We start from the raw sequence: 23,793 nt of genomic DNA on the forward strand, positions 1-23,793 counted from the left end.
AAAACACATAAATAAAAATATTAAGCTTTTAATATTTTATGTATGTATATATATATATATATATATATATATATATATATATATATATATATATATATATATATATATATTATATTATTATATATTATTTTAATTTTTATTTTATTTATGAAACCTATTATAAATAAAATAAAATACCAGATTCTATAGCTATTAAAAGGAAACTGAAAGTAGAAAAATAAATGCATTATTAGATATAAAGTATTAAATATAATATTTAATAAAATATAACACATAAATTAAATATTTATTTTGTGTGTATATATATATATATATATATATATATATATATATATATATATATATATATATATATATATATATGTGACCCTGGACCACAAAACCAGTCATAAGGTTAAATTTTACAAAACTGAGATTTATACATCACATGAAAGCTTAATAAATAAGCTTTCTATTGGTATATGGTTTGTTAGGATAGGACAATATTTGGGATACATCTATTTGAAAATCAGGAATCTGAGGGTGGAAAAAAATCAAAATACTGAGAAAATCACCTTTAAAGTTGTCCAAATTAGGTTCTTAACAATGCATATTACTAATCAAAAATTACATTTTGATATATTTACAGTAGGAATTTTACAAAAAAATCTTCATGGAACATGATCTTTACTTAATTTCCTAATGATTTTTGGCATAAAAGAAAAATCAAAAATTTTGACCCATGCAATGTATTTTTGGCTATTGCTACAAACATACCCCAGCGACTTAAGACTGGTTTTGTGGTCCAGGGTCACATATATGCTTTATATGCTATTTAAAAGAAAACGAAAGTAGAAAAATAAATGCATTTTTAGATATAAAGTATTAAAAGTATTAATAAAATATACAAAATAAATAGTTTAATTTGTTATATATTTAAATATTTATTAAGTTTATATATATATATAGTATTTTATTTTATTTTTTAAATTAAGTATTTATTATATTACATTATGAAACATATTATAAATTAAATTAAATACCACTTTCTGTAGCTATTAAAATAAAAACTAAAGTAGAAAAATAAATGTGTTATTCTATATAAAAAACATAAAAATAAATATATATATAAAAAACTAAAACATTAATATTTTAATTTAATAATAATAATAATAGTTGGTAACAATAATAACAAAATTTCTTAAATTAAAATTAAAAATGACAAATTTGTAAATATTTTTTGCAATGGTATGTAATGAAACATATATTTTAGAAGCATTCATTAAATTAAATGGCCAAATCTTTTTATCCAATCACAGGACAGTCACCTGGAGCGTTTCTTCACTCTGTGCCACGCCCTGGAGGGCAAGACCACGTTCCCTATCCGAGTGGGAGATGAGAAGATTTCTGAAAACATGTTCGAGCACGAGCTGAAGCTCAGCATCATCTCGCTGTCGTCCTCTGGCCTGGAGCCGCTGGTGCTTTTTCTCCATCAGGTCCTCGACAAGCTCTTCCGTCTCATCATGCAGCCCATGGTCATCGCTGGACAGACTGGTACGTTTTAGACAGGCTGAGCTTTAGCTGTTGTATTACACTCACTGGAACGACAAAAAGTCATAAAAATCAAGTACATTTGATGTTATGATTTTTGTTATCATACTGTGTATGTTTTGTGAGTTTTGATCTTGTTTTGTGCAGCAAATCTGGCCCAGATTGCATTTGAGTCAGTGGTGTCAGTTGTCAACAGTCTTCACAACAGTCAGGAGCTGGCGAAGGACCATCAGGGCAGGAACTGTCTCCTAGCAACATACCTGTACTTTGTTTTCCGCTTGCCAGACACGCAACATGAAATCCACACCACAGGTACGGTAGGGCTGTGACATCATCTAGACCACCGGTGATGTAATTCTTCGCCAATTCAAAACAATCCTTTTTTTGTGCGGAACAGTTTTGAGTGGCTTTGGGACTTACTCTGTTGTTGTCTGTCACTGAGCCGAGGCTTATGTTTACCAGGCACAGGAGGTCTGATGGCTCATCCAGAGAGCCGATACAGCACTCTGACTCGCACCACGGCCAACACGGTCGGCTTCATGCTGCTTCAGTCACGGATTCGTTCTAGCAGCAACCCTGATATACCAGCTCCGCTGAGCCCAGAGGACTCAGAGGTCAATAACATTCTAGGAAAGGTACATATATACGCAAATGCAACATCATACTTGGGCTGGACAATGGAATTTTAATAGGAAATTGAAATGATTTTTAGAGTTTTAGTTAATAATAGTAATAATAACAAGATTAGAATATCCTTTTTTTCAATTTGGTGTAATATTTATATTTTATTACAGCTTTTTTCAATTCATCAAAATGTTCTGAAATTGTTTTAGTTAATAATAGTAGTTAGTAGCAATAACAACACAATTCCTTAAATTAAATTTTTTTTTTTTTTGGCCACAAAATGTTGAAACAGAATGATAGGAAGAGGAATATACAGATTTATATTTTGTGTTTAAAATTTAATGTAATATTTATATTTTATTACAGCTTTTTTCATTGAATGAAAATGATTTTTAATAGTTTTAGTTAATAATAATAATATTAATAATGATAATATTATTAGTAGTAGTTACTAATAATAACAACACCACAATTGCTTAAATTAAAATTAAAAAATTTGCTCACAGAATGTTGAAACAATGATAGGAAAAAGAATATATAGATTTATAATGTTTTAATGTAATATTGATATTTTATTGCAGCTTTTTCATTTAATGAAAAGGATTTTGAATAGTTTTAGTTAATAATTAAAATAAAATATAACATTTTTGGCAACAGAATTATAGGATGAGGAATATGCAGAATTACAAGTTTTGTTAAAAATTTAACGTTATATTTACATTTTATTACAGCTTTTTTAAATTAATGATTTTTAATTAAAAATTATTTGTAATAGTTTTAGTTAATAAAATAATAATAATAATAATAATAATAATAATATTTGTAGTTAATAAGAATAACAACACAATTCCTTAAATGAAAATGTAAAACATTTAAACTAAATAAACTAAAAATTGTAACTAAATTATCAGAATGTTGAAACAGAATAATAGGAAGAGGAATATGCAGAATTACAAGTTTTGTTTAAAATTTAATATAATATTTATATTTTATTACAGCTTTTTTTCAATTTTTTCAATGTTTTTAATAGTTTTAGTTAATAATAATAATAATAATAATAATAATAATAGTGAATAATAATTATAAACACAATTCCATAAATAAAAATTTTAATTAATTTTTTTAAAATAATTTTTTGGCCACAGAATGTTGAAACAATGATAGGAAGAGGAATATGCAGAGTTACAAGTTTTGTTTAAAATGTAGTGTAATATTTATATTATATCACAGCTTTTTTCAATTAATGAAAATTGTTTTTAACAGTTTTAGTTAATAATAATAAAAATATACTACTAATAGATTCCACTACTAACAATTCCACAACACAATTCCTTAAATTAAAATTAAAATTTAAATGAAAAAAATAAATAATAAATTAAAATTTTGGCCACAGAATGTTAAACCTTGAATTACAGTTCAGTGGAATTTAAATTAATTTATTAAACATTAAATAATTATATATTATATTATATTATATTGTATTATATTATAGTAATATAAAGTATTATTCTATTATTGTTTATATACTTTCATAGTATTTATTAACAATTTTCTCATTTTAGTAGTTTTTTTTCTAAATGTCTATATTTTTATTTATTTACAGTCATTTTTGTACTTCAACTTTTTTTTCAACCGCTTCAAATTTTATTTCGGTATTTCAGTATGCTGCCAAGTCAGCATTTCTGTTTAATATTTATTTTATAACAGCTAATTTCTGGAATTAATAAATTCACAAAGCAACATCATACTTGGTTTCTCTAGGTGTTTTAATGTTAAGTGTTATATAAAATTATGATTAAGTATTATTATTCATATACTATTTTTATACTATTTTTGTTTAAAATTTCATGTAGTATTTATATTTTATTACAGCTTTTTAAATAATGAAATGATTTAATGATCAACAACACAATTCCTTCAATTAAAATGTAAAATTTTAAAAGTATTCTTAGTTCTATTCAGAATGGTGCACAGTCTTTTTTACATACACATATGTACACACTTGGCATTTTTCTTATTGTTCCCACATTTTGTTTCCACCAGGGTTTGAATCTTCCAGGCAGTCGCGTTTCAACAGCTGGAAATGTCTCCGGTACTTCACAAAGCTCAACCACACGGCCCACGAACAGAAAGGTTGACGTGCCTCTTCATTACCTCAGATGTCTGTCATTTCACCAAAAGTTGTGTTTGTGGTGTTTTTTTTAATAAGCAAATCCATCTATCTTTGTAGTTGTTTCATGAGGAGCTGGCTCTTCAGATGGTGGTCAGCACTGGAGTCTGCAGAGAGAACGTCTACAAATACGCCTGGTTCTTCTTTGAACTTCTTGTAAGTTAGTTGTGATATGAATGTGTACGTGTTGCTGAGCAAACCAACGTGAAATGTCACACAAGATGTTCTGTAGATGTATTTTTTATTCTAATTCTCATTGTCCATATGTCCACACTCCAGGTGAAGAGCATGAGCCAGCATGTGTCTCAGCTTGATAAGAAGGCAGTCCAGCGTAGGAATCGATTTTCGGATCGTTTCAAAGATGACATCACCACCATTGTCAACGTGGTGACAGCTGAGATTGGAAACATTTTAGTAAAACAACAAAAGGTGATTGAGTCCATCTGAACAGATCGCAATCCGATCCAAGAACTGTTTAGTAACTCTGTAAACATGGAGAACATGAGACAAACAAGCGGTTAGATCTTCTGGAGGAATGTTATTTGTCAGTGCTAATGAGGAGAGATGTGTGTTTATTTGTCTTCAGGAGCTGGAGCAGGCAGAGAAGGTTAACATCAGCTTGGCGTTCTTCCTGTATGACCTGATGTCTCTAATGGACCGAGGCTTTGTGTTTCAGCTGGTGAAGAATTACTGCAACCAGGTACTGTAGCTCGTCTTATGTGCTAATCATTATCTTAATAGAAAGAAATCGTTCACAAGTAATTGGTTTAGTGAACGTCACAAACTTGTCCAGGATGAACCTTTTAGACATGACTTCGGAAATAATACCTCAGTGTGAATACAGAAAATATTTTAGATCATGGAAAAAAATCTAATATTCTGGTGCTGAGATATGACTGGGGTTCCCAGGGGCCTCCAGAGCTGCACACTGGGTCCAAAAATAAAACAATAATGTCACCATTAATTAAGATATTATTATTAAAGCGGCAGTCTGTAACTATTTTTGTGTTCAAAATTTACAAAATGTATATAAGTGAGTACATCATAAATCCATTTTTAAAACCATGTTTTTGTCTTATCCTGAATCCTGCGGAGTAGCCTAGTACCTGCGTGACTCGTCATAAACATAAACAGAAAGAAGTAGCTCCGGCTACAATGTTCTTCCGCAAGACACACGCAGTTTTGTTTATTAACTGCTGGAGTGCCAAAAGTTATGGACTGCTGCTTCAAGTAACTTATTATATATTTATATATATATTTTTAAATGTACATATAAATGTAAAGATATTTTGTTGTTCTGCTAGACAAATATTAGGAGAAAGGTGATCACGTTGCTGGACGCGATCCTGCAACACTAATTAATATTTGTAATATTAATAAAATTATTATTTAACTAATTGACTGGTGTATTCAATTTGAAAAACTTTTATTTAATCTAATTTTTTATTTTGTTTTTTATTTTAGTTCATTGTGTTATTTTATTTTTAGTTTAATTTTATTTCAGATTATTATTATTAATATTATTTCATTTTATATTTTATTTATTTATTTATTTATTTTTTAATTAATTTTATTACGCTTTATTTCATTTAATTATTTTATTTCATTTAATTTTTTATTTCAATTCATTTAGTTTTCTTTTTCTGTTTTATTTTATTATTTTATTTTATTTCATTTTATTTTATTATTATTTTTTATTTTGCTTAATTTTTCATTTTATTTTATTTCATCATATTGTTTCATTTTTTAATTTAATTTAATTACATTTCATTTAATATTTCATTTCATTATTTTCGTTTTTTCTTTTCTTTTATATTTTATTTCATTTCATTTCATTTTCTTTCTTTAAATTTTATTTTATTACATTTTATTTTATTTATTTTATTTCTTTTTCTTTTTGTATTTAATTTTGTTTCATTTCATTTTATTTTATTTCATTTCACTTTTCTATGTAATTTTATTTATTTTATTATTTTATATTTAATTTATTTAATTTAATTTATTCCATTTTCTTTTATTTTATTTCATTTCATTATTTTATGTTATCATTTTTTATTTAATTTTATTTCATTTTATTCCATTTTCTTTTTTAATTTAATTTAATTTATTCATTTTTGAATTTAATTTAATTTAATAATTTAATTTTACATAAATTTTAATTTGACAGATATATAGTGATCAGCACCACTAATTTAAATTTTTACTATTAATATTTAGCTAATTAACTAGCTATATATTCTGTATATTTCTTTATTTTAAACAGATATATATAGTAAATAGGATAAGAAATTTGCACCACCTGCATGAGCACCACATTGTGCTTAAACTATTGCACCTTCACTCAGACAGGAGCAAAACATTTTAAATATTATTAAGGCCTTTCTCTCTCTCTCTCTCTCTCTCTCTCTCTCTCTCTCTCTCTCTCTCTCTCTCTCTCTCTCTTTCTCTCAGATGGCAGCAAAGAGTGTGAACATGGCGACTTTGATCAGTATGAGGCTGGAGTTTTTGAGGGTCCTGTGTAGTCATGAGCACTACCTCAACCTCAGCCTGTTCTTCAGCAGCCCTGCTTCTGCCCCCGCCTCTCCGTCACCCTCCACCTCCTCACAGGTCAGTGAAACAAAGAAACAACATCATTCTGCTGTGATGTGCCTGTTACGCCTCATCCAATACTCACAGCATTTGGAAACAATGGGCATCCAGATAAAACCTTTGTCTCTGTCACCAGACCTCCAGCTCGTGCAGTTTTCAAGACCACAAGATTGCAGCCATGTTTGATCTGTCACATGACTTTAAGCAGCGGCATTACTTGACCGGACTGCTGCTGACTGAACTCAACACTGCACTGGACATGGAGTCAGAGGGGTCAGCTGCTATTTAATATGTGCCAATGCATTTTTTAAGAGTGCGTTTAGCAAACGTTATTAATCTATGTGTGTATACGCAGGGGGAGAGTGCAACAAAAGGCCATCAATGCCACGTACAGCTTACTGTGCGCTCACGATCTGGACCAGCGCTGCTCAAGGCCAGAGGTCAAGGCTAAGATTGCTGCTCTCTACCTCCCTCTAGTGGGCATCATCATTGACTCCATCAATTACCTTGACTTTACAGGTACTACTGCCATACACAATCACATTGTTGGTAGTTGCTTTTAGTCAGAGGGCGAGAGTGATGGATTATGGATCTCTGTTGGTGCGTGATGTAGTTTGAAGTGAATCATGCTTTTCAGATCTGTGGTTTATATGTGTAAGTGAGTATATGTTTTTTTTTTCGCAGTATCTGATTCACGTGGGGGTAAAGGCAAGTCCGGTGGACCTGAGGAAGATCCTGACAACATCACACCCATCAATCAATCTGTTGCCATGGCAATTGCAGGAAATCCTTTCAACACTTTAGCAAGAAATGCACTGGTCTCTATGGCCTCAGTGGTATGATTAAAAAAAATAACATTAATTATTTTATATAATATTGCTATATTATAGTGTTATTATATTATATTATATTATATTATATTATACTGAGAAAATGTAAATAATAGGATTCAAAGTTTTTAAATAACATGAATTATTTTTGAGATTCTATTCTATTATATGATTATTATATTGGAAAAAGTTTTTAAATGACGTGATTTAAAGATTTGAAATAATGTGATAAAATGTTTAAATAATTATTTTAATATTATATTATATTATATTATATTGAAAAGGTTTTTAAATGACATGATTTAAAGATTTTAAATAATGTGAAAGTATTTTAAATTATATTTTTAAAAAATAACAATATATTTTTTTATTACATAGATTATATTGAGATTTTTTTAAACAACCTGAATTTTTATACTATGTTATTATATTATATTGAAAAACATGAATTAAAGATTTTAAACAATGTGAATTATATTATATTATTATATTATATTGAAAAAAGTTGTTAAATAATAATTTTAAATGACATGATTTAAAGATTTTAAATAATGTGAATTATTTTTTTATATTATATTATTATTATTATATTTTTATTGTTATTATTATATTGTATTATGATATTATATTGAGATTTTTTTTAATAACATGACTTCTTATTGTATTATATTGAAAAATTTTATTGAAAACAAAAATGTAAATAAGATGAATACTGCTGGCATGATTTAAAGATTTTAAAGCATGTGACTTTTTTATATTATACTATATTATATTATATTACATTAGATTAGATTAGATTAGATTTTAGTTTAATGAAAAGTTTTTGTAACATGATTTAAAGTTTTTAAGTAATATGAATAATTTGTGATATTTTTATTATATTATGTTATATTGAAAAAAGTTTTTATATAACATGATTTAAAGATTTTAAATAATGTGAATTCTTTTTTAAATATTATATTATATTGATTTTAAATACTGTCAATTAGTTTTTATATTTTATTATATTTTAATTGCCTTGTAATATGTGTTACTATGATATTGGTCTTATTTATCTGTCATATTCCAAAGAAACAGTAATTCTCATTTGAATATTCTTTGACAATCTCTCTTTGCCCAGACGGGGAAAACTAGCAACATGTTGACAGCAGAGACCAGTCGCAATCTGCTCATGTGTTTCCTGTGGATTATCAAGAACGCGGACCAGAATCTGATCCAGCGCTGGACTGTGGACATGCCTTTATCTCAGCTCAGCCGTCTGCTGGAACTCCTCACCATCTGCATCTCCTGCTTTGAGTACAGGGTAAAAACTCATCAGTCACTGCAGCATCATTCACTGACCTTCAAGAACTGCTTACTCACATTGATAGGATGTACTTTGATTTGGACAGGAAGACGTCTCCTTGATGGCCTTTCTGATGTCATTAGAACATTTTCATGTGGTGTATTGTGTGTGTTTGTTTGTGTGTGTGTGTGTGTGTGTGTGTGTGTGTGTGTGTGTAGGGGAAGCAGAGTTCTGATAAGGTGAGCACACAGGCCCTGCAGAAGTCTCAGCAGGCCAAGGCGCGTCTGGAGGAGGCACTGCTGGGAGGAATCGGAGCCAGAGGACAAATGATGAAAAGGGTGGGAGGTGAGCTGCATGTTTTACTTCCTATCTTAGCCTTTAAAGGAATAGCTCACACAATATGGAAATTCTGTTATCATTTACTCACTTTCATGTTGCCCCAAACTGACTTTCTTTCTTCAATGGGATACAATGTGTAAAGTATACTATTTTTTTCATGACATTAAAAGAAATCATGCTAAAAAAATTACATTAAAAAGTTAATTTTTTGTTTTATGTATATATATATATATATATATATATATATATATAACAATTTGTGTGTGTGTATATACATTAATATATATATATATATATATTTATATATATATATCCGATGAAACTTGGCTGAAAACCATAACCAAAATTTTGTACGACTTTTTATATGATATTATATTGAAAAAACATGAATTTGATTAAAAGTTTTTGAAATAACGTGATTTATTTTATAGTATATTATATCTTTTTAAATAACATGATTTAAAGTTTTTAAATAACATGAATTAGTTTGCATATTATATTATATTATAATTAATAACATAATGGAAGTGCAAATTTTTTTTTACAATATTTTAGTATTTACTATATAAAAAGAAAGTCTGTGGAGTGATCAGTGTTATTTTAGTATTATTTATATACTATTTTAATATCTATTAATATCTAATATTTCAATATTATATTATATTATATTATTATTAATATTTCAAAATAGCTTTTATTTTTTATATAATCAGTAAGTTGTACTTTTTAATTTAACTCAATAATTTCAATAAAAACTACTTATAAGCCAATAAAATAACCACGCTTTAAATAAATAAATACATGATTAATTAATTAATTAATTAATTAAATTAAATTCATATATACACACACACACATCTGTCTGAAAACCGTGACCGAAACTGCTTTTTAATAATTATTTCTTATTTTATTAAATAATATTAAATAATTTTGTACGACTTTTTAATTTAACTCAATCATTTTAATGATACTGAATTTAAAAAAAAAAGTTTGTAAGCCAAAAAATAACCACACTTTTATTAAAAGTAAAACAATACAACTAGACAGAAAATATATTAATATAAAATATCAATATGTATACTTTTTTTTTTTCATATAATATTTTTATACACACTAATACTTTTTTTTTTAACATTTTTATTTCTTTTTAACTGTGACAAGATATGTATGTGTATAGTCGACTTTGTTCTGTGTTATTTTACTACTTAAAGGTTTTTTGAAAAGAGTGACCTTCCAAAGAACTGTCGATGAAAACAAGCATTTGGCTTGCTTTCTTTATTTATTTATAAATACAAATATGGTACTTCATATGACTGTACATGCATTATTTAGTTGTTTTTTAATGCAAATCTGGACAAGGAAGCCACGATACTGTTATGGTGTCGTTTTGGCACTTTCATTATATGTTACAGGATATTTAAAACAAGTTACTAGTTAGGTTTTCAAACCACATGCAGATGAATAAATAATGACATGACATAACTATTCCTTTAACTGCAGAGGGGACAGTTACTGTTGGCGCAATGAATAATATATTATTTGTTTTCCACAATGCGCTAAAATTGTTTTTAATTTCTCGTAAAATGCTGTCTAATTTTACATGTTTACGGTCCACAGACTTCCTTTGTTTAGATATTTTCTAAATATGTCCCGTCTTGGTGTGTTGGCTGTGTGTTGTGCAAGGTAACGACCGGACGCTGGGTCAGAGAGAGAACCTACGCTGGAGGAAAGACCTTACACAGTGGCGCCAGACAAACGACAGGCAGGACAAGTGAGCGTAAAATAGTACCATCATTTCACGGTTCACATCCGTTTAACCTGTGGCACTTCTCATTTATAGTTGGTCCTAGTTCTCCACGGCCCTAATCTACAGCTAAAACTGGGCTTTCTTTGTTGCTCAATGTCTTGTTATTGTTGTTTTCTCAGATCCAAAGCAGAGCTGGATCAAGAGGCCATAATCAGTGGTAACCTGGCAACTGAGACCAACCTCATAGTCCTTGACCTGCTGGAGATGATCGTACAGGTAACTGAGAGCTCGCACAGTGCGCTTAATAAATATATACGGTAGACATTTTAGCATATGAAATATGAAATCATGTTTTTGCTTTGTGTTCTACTTCCAGGCGGTTCCCCTGGCAGACTGCAAGGATAATGTGGTTGGTGGAGTACTGAAAGTTCTGCTGCACTCTCTCACCTGTAATCAGAGCACCACCTTCCTGTCTCACTGTTTCAGCACCCTACGGGCTCTCATAGTTAAGGTACTGACCGTTTTGGCAAACAGTGCACTAAAATGTTCTAAAATGTACTGAAATTGAATTTGTTTTTATTTATAACCATGTAAGAGCTGTTTCTTGTGGTTTTATTTTATTGTAACTCATTCTTAATCATATAGCTGTAGGCTAGGATCAGCTATATGAGGGTTTGGTTGTCTGCATGGCCAATTTCTGGCTCATAATTGGATTCTGTCAGAAAAAAGCATCTGTCGAGGTGAAGAAAACTTTAATTAACCCCACAGCACATATGCTAAAATATATTATAGAGAGAGATTTAAATATGAGGTCAAACCGAGAAACCAGGTATTTATTTGTTTATTTATTTAAATAGTTTCAAAAGACTGATAAATTATGCCACCTGGCTAACATTATTTATGAAAATAGTGTGAGTGTGAAGGATTGACATATGGACTGTAATATATATATATGTGACCCTGGACCACAAAACCAGTCATAAGGTTAAATTTTACAAAACTGACATGTATACATCATATGAAAGTTCACTAAATAAGCTTTCTATTGATGTATGGTTTGTTAGGATAGGACAATATTTGGCCGAGATACAACTATTTGAAAATCTGGAATCTGAGGGTGCAAAAAAATCAAAATACTGAGAAAATCATTGTTCTTAACAATGCATATTACTAATCAAAAATTACATTTTGATATATTTATAGTAGGAATTTTACAAAAAATCTTCATGGAACATGATCTTTACTTAATTTCCTAATGATTTTTGGCATAAAAGAAAAATCAATAATTTTGACCCATACAATGTATTTTTGGCTATTGCTACAAACATACCCCAGCGACTTAAGACTGGTTTTGTGGTCCAGGGTCACATATACAGTATATATATATTGGGGTTGTCAGTTTAATGCGTTAACTTAAATAGTTAGTTATGAAAAATAATGCGATTAAAATATTTTAACACAGTTAATGCACTGGCCCCGCCCCCAGACCTGTACATCATCTTATATTTCATATAGTTGACTGTTGGCTAATATATGACGCTGGGCAACGCAACTCGATAAAAGCAGTTATGCCCTAAAATTAAATTGTCTCATATTTATATCATATGATAAGCAATATCACACAAGTATGGAGAGCAGTATTACACGAGTAATCTTCCTTTTTAAAGCTGAAATTTGTAATGTCTGCTTGATACTTTCTCATTTAAGACAAAAATAGCTTTAAATAATCTTTTGTGGGTATTTTCACAGTCAATTTGTTTTGCGATGAATTATATATACATATATTTCTAAATATGGCACGCATTCAACAAGTATATTAAAAGGCAGTAACCACTATAGATGTTGAGAGGATTATATTATATTATACAGGGTGGGTGAAAAGTAACTAGGCAATATTTAATGGCTATAGAACTTGTAGTATCAATAATTATAATAATTGATCATTTAATAATAATGTATATAACTATATACTATTAAATAATAATCATTTAATAATTATTGTTTTAATAAATTTGTATTAGAAATATAGACATTATTAGCAATTTTTAATGCCTACTCTCTTTTCACCCACCCTATATATATGGGTCAAAGATGAAAAAGGGTTTAAGCATAAAAACAGTAAGTGTAATATTGCTTTAAATTGTTGTTGTTTTTTCCAACAAAATATTAAAAAGTTGTCTTTTTAATTTAATTGCATTTTTGTTTTTGTTTTTCTGAGCAAAAAATAAATATCGCACAAAAATGTCATTCAGTGTAACAATCTTGTCAGGCATTTTTACAACAAAAATCAATTTATGACATATTAAAAAAAACATTACTTTCACCCCAAATACTAATATACTAGTAATTCTACATTTTTTTAAATTTTCCACTATCCTAGGTTTTGCCCATTAAACATGTTTGACGTTTTACAGAAATATTATGTTACGCTGAATGAAAATGTAACAATATTTCAACCTAAATTTTGACGTTTTATTCTCCAAAAACGTATTTGAAACCTTAAAAGTAGACACTTTCTCTGGACATAAAAAAATCACTTTTGTAATTTCTTAATGTCTTGTATATTTACAAGACATTGTATATTTATTGTCATTGTATATTTTTTTTATTTCTTTTATAAAAAATTAATACTTTTATTCAGCAAGGGCATGTTATACTAATTATAAGTGACAGTAAAGGTGTTGACAATGTTGCAAAATATTTATATTTAAAAATAAATGCTGTTCTTTTGAACTTTCTATTCATCATAGAATCCTGAAAAAAATCAATTATATTAAACTTTATAGAAACTTTTTTTAAACTTTGTTAATAATAAGATTTTTTCTTAAGCAGCAAATCATTCATATTAGAATGATTTCTGAAGGAGCATGTGACTCCGAAAACTTGAGTAGTGATGCTAAAAATTCAGCACAGAATATTGACAATTTTACTCATTTACAATATTACTGTTTTACTGTATTTATGATTAAATCAATGCAGCCTTGGTGAGCATAAGTCAGTAACTTCTTATAAAAAATGTAATAAAATTATTATTGCAGATGAATTTCTCCTTTGCTATTTGTTAATTCCCTTATATATTGGAGTTCATGTAATATGTGACCCTGGACCACAAAACCTTATTAAGTAGCACAAGCATATTTGTAGCAATAGCCAAAAATACATTATTTGGGTCAAAATTGTCGATTTTTCTTTTATGCCAAAAATCATTAGGATACTAAGTAAACCCATGAAGATATTTTGTAAATGCCCTACTGTAAATTTATCAAAACTTAATTGGTAACACTTTACAATAAGGTTCATTAGTTAAACATTAGTTAATGTATGAACTAACCATGAGCAATACATGTGTTACTGTATTTACTAATCTTTATTAACATTAGTTAACGGAAATACAGTTGTTCATTGTTTGTTCATGTTAGTTCACACTGCATTAACTAATGTTAACAAAACTTTAATAATGTATTAGTAAATGTTGAAATTAACATTAACAAAGATTAATAAATGCTGTATAAGTGCAGTTCATTATTAGTTCATGTTAACTAATGTGGTTAACTAATGTTAACTAATGAACCTTATTGTAAAGTGTTACCACTTAATTTTTGATTAGTAGTGTGCATTGCTAAGAACTTTATTTAGACAACTCTGAAGGCGATTTTCTCAATATTTCGATTTTTTTGCACCCTCAGATTTCAGATTTTCGGCTTTCAGATTATTATACAGTTTCGAGAAATTGATGTGATATTTGTGATATTTTTCAGTTTGGAGAACTGCTGTTTGAGGAGGAGGCCGAGCAATGTGCAGACCTGTGTCAGAAGGTTCTTCATTACTGCAGCAGCTGTGTGGACGGCAACAGGAGTCAGGCTTGTGCTACACTGTACCTGATCATGAGATACAGCTACAGCTCTGCTAGCGTAAGACACCAAATAACTGATCAATCAACACCTCTATTGTGAAACGAATGAAAACACTTCCGCTTGAATGTCTTTTCTGCGATAACATGATGCAGACGTAACATTGACAATGCCCTCTATAATGTCATTCTTCTCTTTGTCTGTTTGTCGCCTGATAACATGAGCTTGTTGCCGTTCGCCGTCCGTCCCTCTGTGTGCACCAGCCTGATGGCTGGAGTATTTCCTCTGTTTACTCAATTTCTCACCCCCCTCAGCCCTCCCCCTACCAGATGGCCATGTTGTTTGCCATCTCATTCATCTTTAATGGGCAAAGGATGGATTTCTCTCCCTGTCTGTCTGTTTGTTTGCTTGTTTGGTTTGTAAAAGGCTCCAGCAGTCGGTCCTGTTGTTAGTGTAACCTTGAATAAGTCATGTTGATTTCTTTTAGCGACAGGCCATCTTTTACCATGTTTTTATGCTTCCTGAGGCTGTTTCTCACATTAGATTAAACTGTGAAAACAGTGAAGTCAGGGTTCGGCACAAATTCAGAATTAATCTTCTCAGAGGTGTCGATGTCGAGCCGTTCTTCATGGCAAAACTGACCTAGATGCGAGATTGGCGACGTCCAGAGATGCTTCGCGCATACGCTCAATTTAACATAATGGTGCCATTGAAATGATCCATTGGCAATTATACAGGGGTTAATGGGGGATCATTTTGCAGTTTCCTGATGCTAAGCAAGATGGATGGAGCATTTTCAGCCTCTGGCTCAAGCCTCCCGTGGAATCAATGATCTGAGACTATGACAGCAATGGCCGACCGCGCCTGGCAGCGTGACGTTTCTTTTCACGGCCTAACACCTGTATCTGACAATGTAACCTTCAATAACCTCAGCAGGGCCAACCCAGATAAATGACATGGCTCTGGTTGAGAGGAACTGCTGGGGGAAGGGCTGTTTTCTAAATGGGAAACCTCAGGCAGTAATCAGACCTCTGTTGTCATGATGCTTTGAACAGTCTTACATTTGGAACAAAACTTGAAATTAAAGGGACAGTTCACCCAAAAATGGTACCTTCGTGTGACTTACTTTCTTCAGAGGAGCACATGAAATCCGAAAGCTTTCTGACCTTGCATAGACAGCTACACAACTACCAGTGGTTCAACCGTCACTTTAAGAAACAACGAGAATACTTTTTGTTTCTGGGCCTTGAATGTGGTAGTCACTTTGCTGTCTAATGCAGGGTCAGAAAGCTCTTAGATTTCATCAAAAATATCTTAATTTGTGATTCGAAGATTAACAAAGGTCTTACGGGTTTGGAACAACATGAGGGTGAGAAATAAATGACAGAATTTTCATTTTTGAGTGAACTATTCCTTTAAGTACACAGTCTTGTACCTTTGTCTTGGTTTTCATGGGGCAGATAAATGGGAAAGAATGAGTGTTAATTTCGTTGACCAATAATTTGAGGCATAATTTTTGTCAACAGCATTTTATTCAATAACGAAATAAAATACGATGACGAAATAAAACGCGTTTTGAATGACAAAAGCTATCGCGAAAATCTGTTGACATTTTCTTCAATTAATAAAAATGAGACGAAAATGTTAGGGAGGGACGATTTGGGAAGAGATTCATTCTGAACGAATCTGCTGCGTGGTTAGGGGGTTAGATGCGTACATTTGAACCGAATCATAGCCTATCAATCTATTCGGCGGGTCATAAACAAGCATAAACTTGCTGCACATTTTATTAAAATGTTCAAAAATGTTAATATCTGGGAGGTAGAGAAGAGCAGACATATGGATAAATTTGTTGATGCAAAAAAGAACTCAATTCAGTCTGGTTATCTGAGCACAGACACCAACCCAGCGCCTCTCAGACGGAGAAATGAACGGAGAAATGTACATAAAATTATGTTGAATTGTCCATTTTGACTAGTATTCATGTAAATACACTCAGGTGAACATAAACAGTTTGGAGAATATTGGATGTGTGTCTGTACCATAGACTGTAAAAAATATGGACGTAGTATCCGTGACGTCACCCGTAGGATTCTGAAGCGCTAATTTGAAGCTCATAGTGGGCGGGATTCGGCCGTCGCCATCTTGGAATCGCGTCATCGCGCGTCACTCCCGGATAATCAAAAATGGGCAAAAAGGCGGGATGTGGGTGGAGCTGGTTGCTGAAACCACGCCCGCCTAGAGCGACAGTGGTGACAGCAGCGGCAATCCCCCTGTCACTCAATTGGGCACACCCTTAATTATGCTGAACTTTAAGGCTCAATATAACTTAAACCGATGAGTTATAAAAAAAATCACCCCCCTCACAGTTGACATGAAGGGCAAAACTAGCTTTATAGACCAAAACCATTTTTTGAACCAGGCTGTAAACATACTTTTTTCTGCTGTAAAGTTGGGCATTTTAACATGGAGTGTCAATGGGATTGACTCCCTTTTGCAGCCAGCCTCAAGCGGCCAGTCGATGAATTGCAGTTTCAGTCACTTCCGTGTTGGTCAGTGTTGTTTTCGTCAACGATGACGATGACAAAATCATTTCGTTGACGCCACTTTTTTCCATGACGATAACGAGACGTTGACGAGATAAAATTGGCTCGTTGAAGACTAAAACATGACGAGACGTTTGTGAGTTTTCGTTGACGAGACGAGAATAGACGAAAATGTTAGTGGGTGGTCCGTCAGGCGTTTAAAATGCATGACATTTCTGCTTATTGTGCATGCCAATTAAAACCGGAAAATATCTGCCGCTATGGCAAGCCGTTTTAGCATTAAATACTCTTTGCCATACTACTATGGCAAGTCGTTTTAGCATTCCATCCTTGTTTGTCTTTTATGTTTTAAAACATTCCTTCATTATTGTTATTATTGGTAAAAATAGTCGATCCGGAAGCTCACATTGTGTTGAACTATAGATCTGCTATTTTCAGAACTTATAAGTGACACCACCCAACAGCAAAATACTTACTGACCTACATTAATTTCTTAAAAGACTACTTTTTCCCCTTTTTTTGACTAAAACTAGACTAAAACCTTTTTGACTTTTCGTCGACTAAAACTAGACTAAAACTTTCTTGACTTTTCGTTGACTAAAATTGGACTAAAACTAATAACCATTTTAGTCCAAAAGACTAAGACTAAGACTAAATCTAAGATGGCTGTCAAAAACAACACTGGTGTTGGTTTCACGAGGGAGACCGGAAGGTTGCCCCTTGGTCTGTACATTGAATCCGTGCATTCGGTTTTAAAGTTACTCTTGACAGAATCACTGTAGTAGCCCTAAAAAAGATTAATCTAAATTTATTTATATAAATAAATATGTCTGCTTGAAAGAATGAAGAATGTGGTAAACAAGTTGTTGTAAAGAATGCATAATTAGCTGATCTTGTTATTTCATTGAAAAGAAGAACATGTTCTTGTTTTTTTTTTCTGAGAAGTGGTTTCATTTAATTTTAATATAACAACTAAAACTAAAACAATTCAGATGACTAAAACTAAATTTTAGTCAACAGACTATGACTAAGACTAAATCAAAATTGGCACTTTGCTAGCACAGGACCCAAGTACATGACCTGACATTAGTCAGAATAGCTTTTTATATTCTCAAGAGTGAGTCTTACTACATTTTGAATAGTCGCCAATGGAGAAAATAGTTTTTGATAAAGTTACAGCATCTACCAGGAGAAGCTAACCAGTCCAATCTTGACGTCTTGTTTTTTGTCCTTGCAGAATTTCTCTAGAGTCAAGATGCAGGTGACAATGTCTTTGGCCTCGCTGGTCGGCAAGTCTTCAGACATCCATGAGGAGTACCTACGCCGCTCTTTCAGAACTATCCTAGCATACGCGGAAGAAGACACGGAAATGCAGCCTACACAGCTGCCGTCGCAGGTAACACTTCAGCCTAAAGTTTAGACCTTTAGACATCCAGCCCAATCAAAAAGTATAATAAACATCTGTTTTAATGAATTACCACAGGTGGATGAACTCTTAAGGAATCTAAACAGTATCCTCTCCGATACAGTCAAGATGAAGGAGTTCCAGAAAGATCCTGAGATGCTAATGGACCTCATGTATAGGTACAAACATATTCCCCTGCAGCTAAAACCAAGTCTGCATCTGCATTTCGGATCCCAGGCCTGTGGTTTTCTTCTCTGTTTCCCATTTTCGCTGTGGTTTCTACTGTTTGTCTACTGTTTTTGGACTTACCATAGTAACCGAGTGGCACATTTGAGCCCTGCAGCGTGCCTCACATGTGTAATAACTCGAGCAAATGTGCCAGTCCACATGTGCTTTGATATTAGAAACAGAGTTTTATTTATTTCCTCAGAGCATTAACATACGGTTTGCTTTGGCTCCAGGATCGCAAAGGGTTACCAGACATCTCCAGACCTGCGTCTAACCTGGCTCCAAAACATGGCAGAGAAGCACAACGGCAGGAAGTGCTTTACAGAATCAGCCATGTGTCTGGTCCACGCCGCTGCCCTGGTGGCTGAATACCTCAGCATGCTTGAGGATCACAAATACTTGCCTGTGGGCAGCGTCACCTTTCAAGTGAGTTATTATCATGAGTAGGAAACGCTTGATTTGTCTCCCTTTCCGAAAAACAACAGTAGGCGTGAATTATGTCTCGGCTGTTCTTCGAACCCTCACACGCGGTTCGGTGTAAATGAGATCCTTGTCCGACTGTGGTAAATAATTGTCTCCCCCCACCAGAACATCTCTCCTAACGTGCTGGAGGAGTCTGCAGTCTCAGACGACATATTGTCTCCAGACGAGGATGGGGTTTGCTCGGGACGCTACTTCACGGAAAATGGCCTCGTTGGGCTTCTGGAACAGGCTGCTGAGCTATTTAGCAATGTGAGTTATCCCTGAAGCAATGCGCCAATGACATCCTAATTAGCATTATCTTTTTTAATGCTACTCCATAGTTTTCTGCAGTATGATACTGCTAATTCTTCATTATATTCTATTTAAAACGAATGCTGCGTAGCTGTATACAGTTGAAGTCAAAAGTTTACATACACCTTGCAGAATCTGCAAAATGTTCATTATTTTCCAAAATAAGAGGGATCATACAAAATGCATGTTATTTTTTATTTATTACTGACCTGAATAAGATATTTCACATGAAAGACGTTTACATATAGTCCACAAGATGAACCTTTGAACATTACAGAAGGTTCAAACGCTTACTGTTGCTTCAGAGATAAAAAACATGACGCGTTAAGAGTTGGGGGGTGAAAACTTTTTGAATTTGAAGATCAGGGTAAATTTAACTTCTTTTGTTTTCTAGGGATAATGTACATATCTTCTGTAGCTTCTGAAGGAGAGTACTAAGTGAAAAAAATATAGACAAAATTTAGGCAAAATAAGAAAAATTTAATCTTCAATCTGTTCAAAAGTTTACGCCCCTGGCTATTAAGGCATTGCTTTTTCTTCTGGAGCATCAGTGAGCATTTGAACCTAAATAGTTGCATACGAGTCCCTCAGTTGTCCTCAGTCTGAAAAGATGGATCTCAAAATCATACAGTCATTGTTGGAAAAGGTTCAAATACACAAAAATGCTGAAAAAACAAAGAATTTGTGGGACCTGAAGGATTTTTCTGAAGAACAGCGGGCAGTTTAACTGTTCTGGACAAACAAGGGACTCATGAACAACTATCACTAAACCATTGTGCGTCATTAAGGTAACAACACAGTATTAGGAAAATCCTAATAAGTATGTAAACCTTTGATCGAGGTCATTTTTGTAAATGTATCTGTTATTTTCTCTTGTGGACTATATGTAAGCATCTTTTATGTGAAATATCTTATTCAAGTCAGTACTAAATAAAAAACAACATGCGTTTTGTATGATCTCTCTTATTTTGGTTAAATAATTAGCATTTTGCAGATTCTGCAAGGTGTATGTAAACTTTTGACTTCAAATGTATATATAAAATAATGCTCATTGCTTCTTACCATTGTTCGCTTACAGGGCGGGTTGTACGAGGCAGTTAATGAGGTGTACAAGGTAATCGTGCCTATACTGGAGGCCCACAGAGATTTCCGGAAGCTCGCTTCCACACATGACAAGCTCCAAAGGGCTTTTGAGAACATCATTCAAAAGGTAAAGCATACAAATGACATGTCCTCCTACATGACTCTGGCAGGCAGGAAGAAGCTGTCTAATGCGATCATGATCTATATGTATGTGGGCAGCTGGACAGAAATAGGGAAGTTAATGTGCTGTGACACGCTATACTTCATATAAAACCATTTAAACAGCATTTTTAAAAATAGCTATTACACATTGTTTTATGAGCACATAGTAATTGAGATGCTATATAGAATAACTGTAATTTCAACAATTTATTTGCTACACCACAAGACCATTTCAAATGAGGTAGTGTACTAAAAAAGCAATTGGAGTTGGAAAATGGTAGTAAATTTCACAAAGTTCACATTTTTTAAAAAAAATTAGTCAATAGACCATTAAAAATTGTCATTAAAAATAGTGGAAAAACATACATAAAGTAGTAACTTTCATGTAACTACTGTCTTTTAACTAGATGTTTATTTTTACATTTTCAGGGTCACAAGAGGATGTTTGGAACCTACTTCCGCGTGGGATTTTATGGCTCTAAATTTGGAGACCTGGATGAGCAAGAATTTATCTACAAAGAGCCAGGAATTACCCATTTACCGGAGATATCCCACCGGCTCGAGGTGAAATTTTTCTGGAACCCTATGAATTTTTGAACTGCATTTGTGATGAAGATGAATTTGAAGTTTAAAGGTTTTTCTTAAGGTTTCACTTAGAGGTTTGGATAATTTTAGACAGAGCTATAATGGTCTGAAATTTGCTTTGATATTATATGTGACTTATTTGTCTTTATGTCTTCTAATTTTCCAGAACTTTTACAGTCAGTGTTTTGGAGATGAAGTTTTGGAAATGATTAAAGATTCCACACCGGTAGACAGAAAGAAGCTGAATCCCAACAAGGTACTTCTCATCAACTGTCGTGCCAATGTAAACACAATTACAATCAAAAGCTTTCTTCGGGATGACTTGTGTGACACCCTCATTAGCTTGAAAGGCCTTCAACTGCCTCTACAGTCAAATCTCAAATGCCTCATTCAACTAATGTTACCCTCAGCGATTTATGTTTCCTTTAAAGGAGACCTATTATACCCCATTTTTACAAGATGTAATACAAGTCTCAGGTGTCCCCAGAATGTGTCTGTGAAGTTTAAGCTGAAAATACCCCACAGATCATTTATATCATTTTGAAAATGCCTATTTTGAGTGTCTTTAAGTGCAAATGAGCTGCTGCTCCCTGCCCCCTTTTCCAGAATAGAGCTGTGCCTTTACAGCTTGTATCTCAGATACTCTAATAAAAACATCTGTTTGGTTTTGATTATCATGTCTATCGTGCAGAAATCATGTGTTTTAAACCATATTCATTTAAACTTCTGACACTAAGTTCTCTTTCATGTCATATTGTGCTTAAACTGTCAAATACACACAAGTTTATGTTAAAAACACACAAGTTACAAAAACAGTCGGTTATGTCTGTGAAGGTAAACAACTGAGAAAGAAATCACATGTTTATATTAGATCTGTGTGGCAGTAGTGCAATATACAGTAAATAAATCAATAAATCCACTGGTCTCTTGTCTCCTCTGAGGCTAGGACTCTAAATTGTGTTCTGTGCTCATCTGTGCAGCCAACGACAGAACAGTTAGCATGCTTTGCACAAACATTTGCTATGGCATTAGAACTGGTACACCGTTGTCACTTGCAAAAATACAATGGCGGCGCTGTGGGTGGAAACGTGCACATTAAGGGGCGGTAATATTATAAGAAGGTCCCCTTCCTACATCACAGGGGAAGTGAAATCTGAGCGGCTCGTTTTTTCAAATGCTTGCAGAGAAAGGCTTACCAAAACAAAGTTACTGGGTTGTCGTTTTTCACATTTTCCAGGTTGGCAGATGCACTAGGGACCTGATAATAGCACTTAAACACTGAAAAAGTCAGACTTTCATGATATGTCCTCTTTAAGCATCAGTGACATTGTCTTAAACTTGGTGTTGATTTCATATTTCACATCAGGCATACATACAGATTACCTTTGTGGAGCCTTACTTTGACGACTATGAGATGAAAGATCGCCTCACCAACTTTGAGAAGAACTTCAACCTTCGTCGCTTCATGTACACTACGCCGTTCACAAAGAGTGGGCGGCCCCGAGGGGAACTCAACGAGCAATACAAGCGTAAAACCATCCTAACCACCATGCATGCCTTTCCTTACATCAAGACAAGGATCAACGTCATTCAGAAGGAGGAGGTAATGACAATCCAGAGAAAATACCCCCCTTGTCTGCTTCATCTGCAGTGGTAGTCTGATAGTGCCTAAATAACTACTTATTAACTTAATCAATCCCACCTGTTTTCAGTTTGACCTCACACCCATCGAGGTGGCCATTGAGGACATGCAGAAGAAGACCAGAGAGCTGGCCGAAGCCACACACAGAGAGAAGCCAGATGCTGTAATGCTTCAGATGGTTCTGCAGGGATCCGTCACAGCCACAGTCAATCAGGTCTGAAACTTAAAGAGATAGTTCACTCAGAAATGAAAATTCTGGTATTAATTACTCACCCTTGTGTCGTTTCAAACCCGACCTTTGTTCATCTTCGGAACACAAATTAAGATATTTTTGATAAAATCTGAGAGCTTTCTAACCCTCTATAGACAGCAACACAACTGACACATTCAAGGCCTAGAAAGG

General features: G+C 32.7%; 1 protein-coding gene across 1 annotated transcript in view; it reads left to right on the plus strand.

Annotated features, from left to right (window-relative positions):
• The window catches only part of dock8 (dedicator of cytokinesis 8), a 60,169-nt gene that overhangs the window by 30,955 nt on the left and 5,421 nt on the right, over positions 1-23,793 (plus strand). The window contains exons 6-31 of the mRNA XM_073819825.1: positions 1,293-1,533; positions 1,678-1,842; positions 1,993-2,165; positions 4,198-4,287; positions 4,385-4,480; positions 4,604-4,753; positions 4,911-5,024; positions 6,776-6,931; positions 7,050-7,186; positions 7,269-7,432; positions 7,598-7,749; positions 8,864-9,046; positions 9,247-9,373; positions 11,051-11,138; positions 11,294-11,390; positions 11,491-11,625; positions 14,873-15,025; positions 18,749-18,907; positions 18,995-19,095; positions 19,378-19,570; positions 19,733-19,876; positions 20,997-21,128; positions 21,593-21,727; positions 21,915-22,004; positions 23,115-23,351; positions 23,461-23,604. Of these exons, the coding sequence (XP_073675926.1) occupies positions 1,293-1,533; positions 1,678-1,842; positions 1,993-2,165; positions 4,198-4,287; positions 4,385-4,480; positions 4,604-4,753; positions 4,911-5,024; positions 6,776-6,931; positions 7,050-7,186; positions 7,269-7,432; positions 7,598-7,749; positions 8,864-9,046; positions 9,247-9,373; positions 11,051-11,138; positions 11,294-11,390; positions 11,491-11,625; positions 14,873-15,025; positions 18,749-18,907; positions 18,995-19,095; positions 19,378-19,570; positions 19,733-19,876; positions 20,997-21,128; positions 21,593-21,727; positions 21,915-22,004; positions 23,115-23,351; positions 23,461-23,604 (3,756 nt within the window). The remainder of the gene's footprint in view (positions 1-1,292; positions 1,534-1,677; positions 1,843-1,992; positions 2,166-4,197; positions 4,288-4,384; positions 4,481-4,603; positions 4,754-4,910; positions 5,025-6,775; positions 6,932-7,049; positions 7,187-7,268; positions 7,433-7,597; positions 7,750-8,863; positions 9,047-9,246; positions 9,374-11,050; positions 11,139-11,293; positions 11,391-11,490; positions 11,626-14,872; positions 15,026-18,748; positions 18,908-18,994; positions 19,096-19,377; positions 19,571-19,732; positions 19,877-20,996; positions 21,129-21,592; positions 21,728-21,914; positions 22,005-23,114; positions 23,352-23,460; positions 23,605-23,793) is intronic.

The sequence above is a fragment of the Garra rufa genome, chromosome 15, assembly GCF_049309525.1.
Source record: "Garra rufa chromosome 15, GarRuf1.0, whole genome shotgun sequence".
Taxonomy (NCBI): Eukaryota; Metazoa; Chordata; class Actinopteri; order Cypriniformes; family Cyprinidae; genus Garra; species Garra rufa.